The sequence below is a fragment of the Macaca mulatta genome, chromosome 7, assembly GCF_049350105.2.
Source record: "Macaca mulatta isolate MMU2019108-1 chromosome 7, T2T-MMU8v2.0, whole genome shotgun sequence".
In the NCBI taxonomy this organism is placed as follows: Eukaryota; Metazoa; Chordata; class Mammalia; order Primates; family Cercopithecidae; genus Macaca; species Macaca mulatta.
In genome coordinates this window covers 175,351,550-175,364,558 of record NC_133412.1, presented here as the reverse complement: position 1 = coordinate 175,364,558, position 13,009 = coordinate 175,351,550, and the positions used below count along the sequence as shown (strand labels likewise).

The 13,009-nt window shown below is 47.0% G+C and overlaps 1 protein-coding gene and 1 long non-coding RNA gene across 2 annotated transcripts in view; one reads left to right on the top strand and one right to left on the bottom strand.

Moving 5' to 3' along the window:
• Nucleotides 1-13,009, top strand: part of LOC144330421 (uncharacterized) — a 117,591-nt gene that overhangs the window by 2,230 nt on the left and 102,352 nt on the right. The window lies entirely within an intron of this gene.
• The window catches only part of DYNC1H1 (dynein cytoplasmic 1 heavy chain 1), a 93,567-nt gene that overhangs the window by 44,768 nt on the left and 35,790 nt on the right, over nt 1-13,009 (bottom strand). The window contains exons 17-32 of the mRNA XM_015144508.3: nt 12,054-12,209; nt 11,800-11,913; nt 11,150-11,260; nt 10,861-11,070; nt 10,533-10,679; nt 9,510-9,676; nt 9,248-9,421; nt 7,853-8,018; nt 7,569-7,757; nt 7,283-7,477; nt 6,349-6,631; nt 5,404-5,504; nt 4,175-4,334; nt 2,429-2,672; nt 1,756-1,939; nt 1,272-1,484 (exon numbers count right to left, since the gene is read on the bottom strand). Of these exons, the coding sequence (XP_014999994.2) occupies nt 1,272-1,484; nt 1,756-1,939; nt 2,429-2,672; nt 4,175-4,334; nt 5,404-5,504; nt 6,349-6,631; nt 7,283-7,477; nt 7,569-7,757; nt 7,853-8,018; nt 9,248-9,421; nt 9,510-9,676; nt 10,533-10,679; nt 10,861-11,070; nt 11,150-11,260; nt 11,800-11,913; nt 12,054-12,209 (2,814 nt within the window). The remainder of the gene's footprint in view (nt 1-1,271; nt 1,485-1,755; nt 1,940-2,428; nt 2,673-4,174; nt 4,335-5,403; nt 5,505-6,348; nt 6,632-7,282; nt 7,478-7,568; nt 7,758-7,852; nt 8,019-9,247; nt 9,422-9,509; nt 9,677-10,532; nt 10,680-10,860; nt 11,071-11,149; nt 11,261-11,799; nt 11,914-12,053; nt 12,210-13,009) is intronic.

Below are 13,009 nucleotides of genomic sequence, written 5' to 3'. Positions count from 1 at the left end.
GCACCTATCTATGGATTCTTTTTTTTTTTTTTGTTTTGAGACGGAGTCTCGCTCTGTCGCCCAGGCTGGAGTGCAGTGGCCAGATCTCAGCTCACTGCAAGCTCCGCCTCCCGGGTTCACGCCATTCTCCTGCCTCAGCCTCCCGAGTAGCTGGGACCACAGGCGCCGCCACCTCGCCCGGCTAATTTTTTGTGTTTTTAGTAGAGACGGGGTTTCGCCGTGTTAGCCAGGATGGTCTCGATCTCCTGACCTTGTGATCCGCCCGTCTCGGCCTCCCAAAGTGCTGGGATTACAGGCTTGAGCCACCGCGCCCGGCCTTTTTTTTTTTTGAGATGGAGTCTTGCTCTGTTGCCCAGGCTGGAGTGCAGTGGCCGGATCTCAGCTCACTGCAAGCTCCGCCTCCCGCGTTCACGCCATTCTCCTGCCTCAGCCTCCCGAGTAGCTGGGACTACAGGCGCCCCCAACCATGCCCAGCTAGTTTTTTGTATTTTTTAGTAGAGACGGGGTTTCACCGTGTTAGCCAGGATGGTCTCGATCTCCTGACCTCGTGATCCGCCCACCTTGGCCTCCCACAGTGCTGGGATTACAGGCGTGAGCCACCGCGCTATCTATGGATTTTTAAAGGCAAGTACTGAAACTCCCCAACTGGAGAGATGTTACATAGGCCACATCTAAAACAAACATTTCCAAACTGGCGAGTTCTTTAGTAAGTCAGGAAGGCTGGAGCCAGTGGGACAAGACACCAACGAGCAGCCTCAAAAAGGACACATCAGATCCCGGCAAGGACAACGAGAGACTGAATGGATGAGCTGTATGTTCAATCCCGTACAGCGTCTCTCAGGCTAAACACACACAGCTTGTGTAAACAACAAACTTTTTCTTAAATGAATCACATAGAGTAAAGGAAAGAAGCCAATACAGAATGTAAACTACTTACTGATCAGCAATTTAGGCTGTTCATCTCTGGCACTGGAAAGTCTTGTAAGCAGAATTTTTACCAGTATAAACAACTTTCCAAAATAGTCATGCACTTAGCATTTTCAGAAATCGAACTGTATCGTGTAAAATTTTCAGGTTAAGTATTGTTTCCTCTTCATTTAAACAACAACAACAAAAAATTCAAATAGGCCTTGGGCAAATCTTCATAAAGCATATTATGCACCTCCACAGCCTCTGTGGACAGTTTCATCAAAGGGCCCACGGTTGTCATTACTGGACACTAAGGCCAGCAGGGTCTGTGAGGGCAGTGGTCAAGAAACAATCCGAGTTACCTTTTCAACCCACATTCCACCAACTTCTTCTCCATCTCCATATGTCAAATACATCTCCTGACACACTTTCTTCAGCTCTTCTCGAAGGGCAGTCATCTCACCCCTGTGATACTGGACTCCAGGGAACACGTCCGACAGGAGGCTGAAGAGCAGCGGGATGTCCTCTGCCACCAGCTTCGGCACCATCGTCTCACAGACGCTCTGTATCAGAATCTACGGGGAAAGGGCTGGGCTGTGAGCAGTGGAGCACAGCTTAAGTGCTGCCCACTGCATCCCCAGGAGGTGCGTGATCGGTAACTGTTGGTGAACAAAGGGTGCGACCATCACTCGCCCACATTCGTGCACTCAACTCACTGGGCCAACATTCCAGTCGATTCCAGTCATCCCAAGACATGTGAACCACAAGAAGAACCCACAAGTCATGGCTTAAATGTTAAAAAGGTAAAGTTAAATAATGTATAAGGTTTGAATGATCAAAACGAACCTCTTGTTCAGGGAGATTTTCAGCAATTTCTCCTTCATCAACTGCTTCCCCTCGTTCCTCTTTCTCCCTCTTTATCTTCTGGATTCTCTCTCTCTTCACATTGCCTGCACTCACCAGCACACTCTTCAAAGCCCGAAGACCAAAGTCATAATGGCTTTGGGAAGATAGCTGCTCATCGCATAGTCTAGATAAGAAAAATAAAAGGCTTTCTTTAAAAACAGTATACTTTAAACAATAATAGGGTCAAGTGTCAAGAAATCAGAGATGGATATTTTGAAAGACGTACCATCATTACACATAAAAATTGTAAGGTTGGCTGGGCGCGGTGGCTCAAGCCTGTAATCCCAGCACTTTGGGAGGCCGAGACGGGCGGATCACGAGGTCAGGAGATCGAGACCATCCTGGCTAACACGGTGAAACCCCGTCTCTACTAAAAAATACAAAAAACTAGCCGGGCGAGGTGGCGGGCGCCTGTAGTCCCAGCTACTCGGGAGGCTGAGGCAGGAGAATGGCGTGAACCCAGGAGGCGGAGGAGCTTGCAGTGAGCTGAGATCATGCCACTGCACCCCAGCCTGGGCGACAGAGCAAGACTCCGTCTCAAAAATTTTAAGGTTAAATGGGCACATTTATCACATGTAAGAAATATGATTAGGAAGAATTCTAGGCTACTTACTTAAAAAATGGGACGATTTTGTTGGCAAGCACTTCAGCAGTGCGGAAGCCCTGTGAGTACAGCATGACCTGGGCAATTAACTGCCGGTCGGGCTTGGTCATCGCCAGGCTCCGGAACAGCTTCTTCAAGTTGTCAGGAAGGTTAGACCGGCCCGCGTAGCCAGGGTTCATGGTGATGAAGATGGCCATGTCCGGGCTCACCTTGACTTGTTTGTTCAGTAGCTCACAAGTAATGGGGGCAGAGGCTGAGAATGAGATGACAGTGTTAAGGCTAGAAATGTTAAAAAACAAACAAACAAACAAAAAACCCCATTCTAAAATGTCTCTAAAACAACAGACAAAGCTCTCGTTCTCCCAGGGAGCTGGAGTAGAGGCTTCCTGGGGGGCTGCTCTCTGGCCTTTCTTCAGGGACCACCAGCCACGCTCTCCCAGCCCAGGTGGACCCATTCCCATGCACCTCACGTGCACGTGTCCCAGGTCAAGCCACCAGAGGCAGAGACCACTATGTTATTTGGGCAATACAGCACTGAGTGTCACAGAGAACTCAAGATAGAGATGCAGTCCACAAATGCGCAAAAATAAAAAGGAAGAAATGCCGCAACACTGACTGGCTTAGATCATGGGAATTACCTGTTCCTAGCATCGACAAAATAAAAAGAACCCCAAACCTCCAAGCACCTCTGAGCCACTTTGGAACAAAGTGTATTCTCGCCTTAAGAGAACACTGATTGCAAAGGCAAGTGCTGTGCTTTCTTCCACACTCCTTTTGTTTTACTTAGGAGGTCCGGGGAATTCTCCATAAGGTAAGTTGTTATTATGCAATAAAAGGAAACATTAAAAGCTACACTGTGTACCTAAGACAGAATTTCACACCTACCCAATACCTAAATGTTTGCCTCCTTCAGCATCCCACCCTCCCTGACCCATATGCTGGGCCTTTGTGTTGAACTGGGAAGGGAAGTGGTCCCTGGGGCCTCTCTGACAGCTGCTCCTATCATGATAAAGGGCTTGTTTCCAAAGACAGATGGCAGAACACTGGCCAGACAGGTGGCTGGGGAGGCTGGCTCTCTGACGATGTGGGAAGGAAGAGGGGGCACCGAGGGCCCACACCAGAGGACACACTCATCCCGTGGCAAAGGCCATGGAGGGCACACACAAGCTGTAAGGGAGCACGGGGGCATCTGCCTGGCTGAGGAAGGACTGTTCAGGTTTTTGGTTGTCCTGGGACATAGAAACCTCTATGCTGCAGCCCTAGAACAAGGACTGAAAGCGGTGACGCAGAACAGTCCTGGGTTTTTTGGGGGGAACAGTTTTGCTCTGTGGCCCAGGCTGGAGTGCAGTGGCATGATCTCAGTTCACTACAATCTCTGTTTCCTGGGTTCAAGGGACTCTCCCTGCCTCAGCCTCCCGAGTAGCTGGGATTATAGGTGTGCACCACCACGCCAGGCTAATTTTTATATTTTCAGTAGAGACGGGTTTCACCATGTTGGCCAAACTGGTCTTGAACTCCTCACCTCAAGTGATCTGCTTGCCTTGGCCTCCCAAAGTGCTAGGATTACACACGTGAGCCACCACGCCTGGCCTGGGTTTCTTACCTTCCATCTTTAACCACGGCTCACTATACTGCCTATAATAGTGAGTTCCTGTGAGCTAAATTCCTATTTCTAATCCAAGAGGTAAAAAATCAGTTCACAAGGGAATTTCTCTCTACATTCTCTAAGTAATCTTTGAAGAAGAGGTGTCTTACTCTTGTCGTAGTTGGGGCTGGAATGTTCACGCAGTGCTTCCTGTATGCACTGCACCTGCTGGGACACAGCTGACAGCATCCGCTCCTCCAGGCGGTTGAACTCGTCAAAGCAGCCCCAAGCACCCACCTGGCAAAGGCCCACAAAGATCCGGCCCATTGCCTGGAAAGGAGAGGAAGAAAGAAGCTAAAACCACCTGCTGTGCCCTAACTTGTCTCCCCCTCTCCCTTGCCACAAATTAGTATGTTGATGCCCTTACCCTAGTGGGTTTGTCTCTAGCAAAAGAGCGTGTAAGGATGTAACTAAGGTTAAATGAGGCCATGAGGGTTGGGCCGCTTATCCATGGGACTGGTGCTCTTATAAGAAGAGGAAGAGGAATCAGAATACTCTCCATGCTTATATTCCGAGGAAAGGCCTTGTGGGGACAAAATAGCCATCTGCAAGCCAGGAAGAGGGCCCTCACTAGGAACTGAACCCCACTGGCACCTTGATCTTGGACTCCCCAGCCTCCAGAACTGTGAGGAAATACATTTCTATTGTTAAGCCACACAGCCTGTGCTGCTTGGATATGGTGGCCTGAGCAGACTCCCATACCACCTGCCTCCGTGCTGGCTTCATGGGGCTCAAATCCTGACTCTGACGATCTGTTTGGCCTTGGGCAAGTCACATCTTTTTGAAACGCATATCTCCCCATCTTTGAAATGGGAATAATACTACCTACCTCCCATGGTGGTTGTGAAGGATAAATTAGAGTCACATCTCAGGTGAGGGGCCCAGTGCCCACACACAGCAGTTACTTCATGAACAATAGCCATTATCATGACAGATGAAAAGTATAATACCTTCTTTCCTTCTGTGCCAATAAAATCTCAATGACAAAGCTACTGTTTTTATTCTATCACTTTTTGTCGAATAAAGATAAACCTCCTCCATAACATGTGCTTATTCCAAGACACAGGCACTAAAAATGTCTTCAAAAAACTGACATTTTACAAAAATATTACACTAAAGATCTAACTTTGAAAACATGAAACTAAAGTCAACTTCAAAGCATGTATGCTGGACACCTCAAACACTTCAAAATAACACCTATCGCTACTACAGGACTCAGGAGGCCATACAAACCATGCTGAGCTGCAACGCAAACGGCTTTCACAGGTACGAGCTTGATATTCCCCAAACAATCCCCGCAGGGCATTAGATTTTAGGTGGATCCCATAAAGCGTCTCACCTGGAAATCAAAGGTTTCATCACAGTTGAAAACTAAAACAAACCGTCCAAGCTGATGGCCAAGAGCTTTGACAGACTCCGTTTTCCCAGTTCCAGCTGGTCCTGTTTAAAGAAAAGCAACAGAATGCTTGAGTCCATTACCTAACTGAAAACATATCTTTAGCTTTAAAATAACTATAAAAAGCAACTCATTTAAAAAACCCAAGTAGTGGCCAGGTGCGGTGGCTCACGCCTGTAATCCCAGCACTTTGGGAGGCCGAGGCGGGCGGACTGCCTGAGGTCAGAAGTTCGAGATCAGCCTGGCTAACATGGTGAAACTCCATCTCTACTAATAATACAAAAATTAGTCGGGCTTGGTGGTGGACGCCCATAGTCTCAGCTACTCGGGAGACTGAGGCAGATTGCTTGAACCCAGGAGGCGGAGGTTGCAGTGAGCCAAGGTTGCACCAGTGCACTCCAGCCTGGGTGACAGAGCAAGACTCCGTCTCACAAAAAAAGTCAAAGTAGTAATAAATGCAAAAAATTTAAGATTTTAGAATGTACACACCACATAATTAAGTAGTACATTCAGGCCGAGTGTGGTGGTTCACGCCTGTAATCCCAGCACTTCGGGAGGCTGAGGTGAGTGGGTCACCAGGTCAGGAGTTCGAGACCAGCCTGGCCAACATGGTGAAACCCTATCTCTACTAAAAATACAAAAATTAGCCTGGAGTGATGGCGCGTGCCTGCTATCCCAGCTACTCAGGAGACTGAGGCAGAAGAATGGCTTGAACCTAGAGGCAGAGCGTGCAGTGAGCCAAGATCACGCCACTGCACTCCAGCCAGGGCGACAGAGACTCCATCTCAAAAAAAAAAAAAAAAAAAAGAAGTACATTCAAATCATTAGTTCTATCTTCAAACATTTTAATACATGATTCCATCTGTCCAGATCTGTGGAAGAACTTACCAAATGGGGAACCCCCCAGCCTGGCCTCCAAGGCTTGTGTCATCGTCAAATAGCAGCGGTCAGTGAGGGGGGTCTGGACCAGTTTGTCCTGAACACCCAGGTACTCAAAGCCATAGTTAAATTTGGCATTTGCCATTTGAATTGACAACTGCTGTAACACATCAGTTTGCTTAGGGTCAAAGTAAAATCGCATCTGGCTGAGCCATTCAAAAGATTTGGCGTTGTCAATCTTGCTTTTGATCAAGGACCTTGTAACGTCTCTCTGGTGAACCAACTCTGTAATCTGAAGAAAGACAGTCACTTTAAAAGTTCATCTACACTAAAGCAATACAGTGCATTCTCGGGGGTTGTGGATTGTTAAACTGAAACTGAGGTTCTAGGTCCAGTTACAATGGCTTTCAGTAAATGTTCCAAAAGGCAAATTCACTTTCAGAGATGAGAGAAAGGTTACTCATGAGATGGTATTACATAGAACCCAGAGCTGCAGCAAAAACAAAGAAACAGAAACACCTGGCTTTAAATATTTTAAAATTCTGCAACTATCCTAAAACATGATGGAAGACTAGCTTTCTGATGTCTGTCCTAAGAGTCTGCCATGTGCCACCATGGGACTCGGAGCAGGCACTGCCCACGCCGTGCAGCTTAGCACTGCTGTGGCCACCTCTCTGGGGAGATGACGGGAAAGAGCAAGAGATCCTGACCAAGGTTGATCCCTTCCTCTCTACCGTGATGTCATGTAACCCCCGCATGCCCCTGAGATTACCTTTCAATAGGGACAGGGAGCCAAATGCCCACCCTCAGAGGATATCCGTACACCGTCCACTGTTCTCCTTGATACTATCTGAAACCTTTTTCAAGCATGATTTCCACTTAACTGCATGGTTGAGGGTGTAAGAGTCTAACTGGTAAGGAAGGAGTCTGGCGCGAGACTAACCAAGTGTTCTAGCTTCCGCCTTCGGAGTGGGGGCTGCTCCATGAGGACAGAGTCTGCTAACACATTGAGGGTGACCTCCACATTGCTCAGCACGGAGTGCAAGGGCGCAGCGTCTCCACCTCCGCCCATGCTGCTCAGTGCGGTCTCCACGTTCTCAGACCAGGCTATCTGGGCTGACAAAACCACAAGCTGGGCCTGAAAGACACAGGAACAAGATCCCAAAAGATCATTTTAAAGATTGGTCCGCGTTTTCACCATGAGCCCACTCACTTCTACTATAGATTACCTGGTATTTATCAATCCAAGTGATGTAGGTATTTGGGTCAATTGAAGTTGCTTTACCAAAAATCTCAACTTCCGTAACAGACTCAGCAAGCAGTTTGGCCAGGGTGACCCTCATCTCCTTCTCTACCAGCGTGAGCCACTCGTTGATTTTGGGATGCTCAGTAATTGACACTGGAGTTTTAAACAGAACCTGAAATAAATGAAGAAATAAAATTGAAGTAACAATTTTAAATGAGGGGTGCAAAAATGTGAGAGAAGTTTTAAAAGTTACAAACAGAAATTTACCTCCTCTCCTTCCCGAGATGAAATACCCAAAACAACAGAGTTATCCTCGTTCAGGATGATGCTTGAAACTCCAGCAAACATCTTCTTGAAATGTTTCTGTAATTTAGCGACATTCTTGCTGTTTCCAATGATTTCAAGCAAATCTTCATCACCCACAAAATAGAACCTAAAATTAAAATAACACTCAAGTTGCTAAAATATGATATACACATATAAGGTGAATCAAGGCAAAATTTCAAACTGCAGGAAGGGAAAGAAGATGTGGCTGGTGGTGGCAATCTCCAGCTCAAATTCAAATCACATCGAAATTTCTTCCAGTCCTTGGCAAAAGATACACACTTACCTAACAAGATCTTGAAGTAAGAGGAATTCAACGAATGCAAAGAATTGCATGTCATCTGCCTTAGTAAGTTACTTTATTAACTCTTTTTTTTTTTTTGAGACGGAGTCTTGCTCTGTCACCCTGGCTGGAGTGGAGTGGCGCAATCTCGGCTCACTACAACCTCTGCTTCCCGGATTCAAGCGATTCTCCGGTCACAGCCTCCCGAGTACCTGGGATTACAGGCAGCCACCATCATGCCTGGCTAACTTTTGTATTTTTGTAGAGACAGGGTTTCACCATGTTGTTCAGGCTGATCCTAAAATCCTGACCTCAGGTGATCTGCCTCCCAAAGTGCTGAAATTACAGGTGTGAGCCACCACGCCCAGCCTATTAACCAATTTTTAAAAAAATCTGTCCAATTCAGCCTAAGCAAACTACTCTGAAAGGAAAAGATGCCACTCAGAAAACTGTCAGAGGCTGGGTGTGGTGGCTCATGCCTGTAATCCCAGCACTTTGGGAGGCCGAGGCGAGCAAATCACCTGAAGTCAGGAGTTCTAGACAAGTCTGACCAACATGGCGAAACCCCATCTCTACTAAAAATACAAAAATTAGTTGGGTGTGGTGGCGGGCACCTGTAATCCCAGCTACTTAGGAAGCAGAGGCAAGAGAATCACTTGAACCTGGTAGGAGGAGGTTGCAGTGAGCTGAGATTGCACCATGTGCTCCATCCTGGGTGACAGAGCAAGACTCCATCTTAAAAAAAAAAAAAAAAGAAAACTGCCAGCGATAAACACTGAAGAGATGCCATGCAAGCTGCCTTGGAGGGTAGATGATAGTTAAATTAAAGACTTAGGAAATCCAAGGTAGGACAATTTAAGAAATCCAAGGTAGGTACAATTAGTAATCACTGCATGACAGGGAAGGGAATGGTAATCATTATATGTATTATTGGCTAACAAAATCCTTGATGTCAAAACTAACAAACAGAGGCCCAGAAGGGAAAGGAGATAGCTGGAAAAATGCACAACTGAAATTCAGCTTGACTCCAGGCCAAGTCAAAGCAAGGATCTTACCTGGGGAAAGATGACCGCTCTCTTTCCAGATATTCTCCCAATGCTTTCTGGATCTTTCCTAGCAGGTCTGCCAATCTTTCCAGAGACCTCTGTACTCCCTGGATATTCAGAACATCCATAACAAGGGGAGACTTGGACACTTTTTTCATTAGAGCCAAAAACTCAGTGCTGATGCTACAAATGAAATTAAAACATGCGTCAGTCTTTGCACAGAGTAGTTACCAGCTGCTGGCAAATCTGGCTCTCGGGCTGGAGGCCATACCTCTGAAACCGCTGGGTTTCCACTGGCAGCAGGTGCTTGATATCTGCACTGCCTGTGAAGATACCCTCCAGGTAGACCCACCGCCTCTGCACATCAATCCACACATCAAAGAGAGCCATGATCCTGTTCAGCTTATCTTCCCAGCTGAGTGCATCCTCTTCAAAAACCTGGTGGACAGACAAGAGGGCAGAGGTAAACTGCTAACCCTTTTACTCACAGACATGCCAAAACTCACTGAAAAATGCAGATCAGGATCTCATGAAGTAATCTCATTCACATTGTAAAAAACAAGTAGATGGGTGCAGGTGGCTCACACCTGTAATCCCAGCATTTTGGGAGGCCGAGGTGGGTGGATCACTTGAGGTCAGGAGTTTGAGACTAGCCTGGCCAACATGGTGAAACTCTGTCTCGACCTAAAATACAAAAATTAGCCAGGTATGGTGGTGCGTAGCTGTAATCCCAGCTACTTGGGAGGCTGAGGCAGGAGAATCACTTCAACCCAGGGGCGGAGGTTGCAGTGAGCCGAGATGGTGCCATTGCACTCCAGCCTGGGTGAGAGCAAGACTCCACTTCAAAAAAAAAAAAAAAAAAAAAAAAAAAAAAGCAAGCAAACAAAAAAACAAGTATTGGCTGGCTGTGGTGACTCACGCCTGTAATCCTCACACTTCAGGAGGCTGATGCAGGAGGACTGCTTAAGCCCATGAGTTCAATACCAGCCTGGGCAATATAGTGAGATGCTGTCTCTACAAAAAACAAAAAGTTAGCCCAGTATGGTGGCATGTGCCTGTGGTCCCAACTACCTAGAGGCTGAGGTGGGAGGATCACTTGAGCCCAGGAAGTCAAGGCTGCAGCAGTGAGCTGTGATCGTACCACTGCACTCCAGCGTGGAAGACAGAGTGAGACCCTGTCTCAAAAAATAAAATAAAAAACAGGTACCTAGTAACTGTCAGTGAAAAGGTATTACAGTGAAAGTGTGGGAGACCACTGGTGGGGAGGGCAAGCTTCCTTCCCCAGCGACAGCACCTTGTAATACGGAGAGAGCTTCATGGCCGAGACGCTGTTGATGTGCTCTTTGACCTTGTTGAAGAGGTCATCCCAGCCGCGGATCAAGCGGCACTTGTTCTGATAGTTAACCAAGTCTAGTTCATAAGTATTCCACACTTCTCGTATCTGAATTCAAACCGGAAAGACGCACGTTATCAATATGTGGGCATCCACTAGTTGCACAAGGGACCAAGCACTATGAGAACCAAAAGGACCACAGATGACAAGGCTCCATTTTTACATAGCTCAGATCCATGTAACAGCCCGGAACACAACATAAAAGCAGCCGTTCAGTCTTATTACTTGCCTGCTTCAAAAATTCTTCCAAAGCCATCTCCCCTTGTGCCACAAGCAGTACATCCTTGACAATAGCTTCATTTTTCTGCAAGTCAACATCCCAGATTTGGCCAAGGGTTAGCTCAGAAACAACCCAATTAACATGAAGCCTTTTCATGAGCTGTTTCCAATGGCGGTCTTTAAGTGCTTCAGATTTCAGTTCAATCACCAGCATGTTTATCTGTGGAGAAAGTAAATGAAGTGTCTGTGCAGGTGCATTTCTGACGGACACTCATCACCGTGCGACACTGGTCACCCACCTTCATGTAACCTTTCAGAAGCCTCTGAACAAACTCATAGGACGCATACTGTCGCAACCGGGCAGGGAAGCTTTTCAGCTGGTTCAGGAGGGCATCCAAATTTTGTCGAAGCTGTCGAGAGAAACATAAGATGCTATTTAGCTTGCCGGCATTTCTTTAAATGGAAATATTTCTTTAAAAAATGGTTTCAGGCCGGGCGCGGTGCCTCATGCCTCTAATCCCAGCACTTTGGGAGGCCGAGGTGGGCAGATCACAAGGTCAGGAGATCGAGACCACAGTGAAACCCCATCTCTACTAAAAATACAAAAAATTAGCCGGGCGCGGTGGCGGGTGCCTGTAGTTCCAGCTACTCAGGAGGCTGAGGCAGGAGAATGGCATGAACCCAGGAGGCGGAGCTTGCAGTGAGCCGAGATCGCGCCACTGCACTCCAGCCTGGGGGACAGAGCAAGCCTCCGTCTCAAAAAAAAAAAAAAAGGTTTCAAAATAAGTTTTACAATATTCTGGACGAATAATGTAAATGACATGCAGGACATTAAGTGACATCTTATGAACTCACAATACAAATACACGAACTTGGCTTGTCACGTTCCTAAATAAGGTCTGTAACTGTTAAAATAGACATACACAAACACCGATTTCATGAGATATACCTTTCGAGGCTGTACTGAAACCCAGGGTTGCTCCTTCATCTGATCGATTTGCTCCCAAACCTTAGAAAGTTCTGACCAAACGCCTTTGAGGTCCTGTAATTCTTCTAAGGCCACCTGTGATTGAGAGTAGTAAAGCAGTTGACTTTGGAAACAGAAATGGCCCCAGAATCTGGCAGGGCCCCGGAGATGAACAAAGTCAATGGCAGAGTCCGGGTGGGGAGCGGGACTCTCCACCCCTCCCCAGTGGTTCATACCTGCACGCGCTCTTCACTGCCACTGAGAAGCCCAGTATCTGTCAATTCCAGCGCCTCCTTGGCCTTTGCACACTTCTCTCTGTCGTCCTTCAGCCTACCAAACTTCCCTTCATATATGGTGAGAGCCTGAAGTGCCTCTTCTGGGCGAAGGTTGCCCTGAAAGCAGAGCACAGAGAATTGGACACAACGTCTCGGGAGAGATGAGCACTGAGGCTTTAAGATGGCGCATGGAGCCCACAGGGCTTCTGGACATTTCGGATTCTTTGCACACATCTTCATCAGGAAACATTCAACAAGATGTCCACTTTGGATGTGTGTACAGTAGTGAATTTAATTTTTACATCAATATTTTACATAACATAGAATGGTGGAGCATCTCTTGATTTAGCCATTGTCTTACTCAGTACCCTGGAAGGTGGGAGAAGAGGCAGCACAGACTCGGTCTCAAGTGCACATCCCCAGTGATACAAGAGGACAAACCCCCGGGGCCTGCCAGCCATATCCTCCCCAGAGAACACAGTTGTTACATCAGTCACCTAGCTAAGAGAAGAATGAGAAATCAACAGAAACAGACTCTACTTCAGCATTAACACTACTATTGGCATACTTCCTTTTCATTTTGATAACTGTTGAGAGGTGTACAAAATATTGCTGTTTTCTACTAAGGCAAAATATCAAAAAACATTTTACTTAGGCTGGACACGGTGGCTCACGCCTGTAATCCTATCACTTTGGGAGGCGAAGGCAGGGAGACTGCTTGAGTTCAGGAGTTTCAGACCAGCCTGGGACTTCATCTCTACTAAAAATAAACAGTAAGCTGGGTATGGCGGGGCACGCCTGTAGTTCCAGCTACAATGCTTGATCCCAGGAAACAGAGGCTTCAATGAGCTATGACCACATCACTGCACTCCAGCCTGGGCGACATAGTGAGACTCTGCCTCAAAAAAAATTTTTGG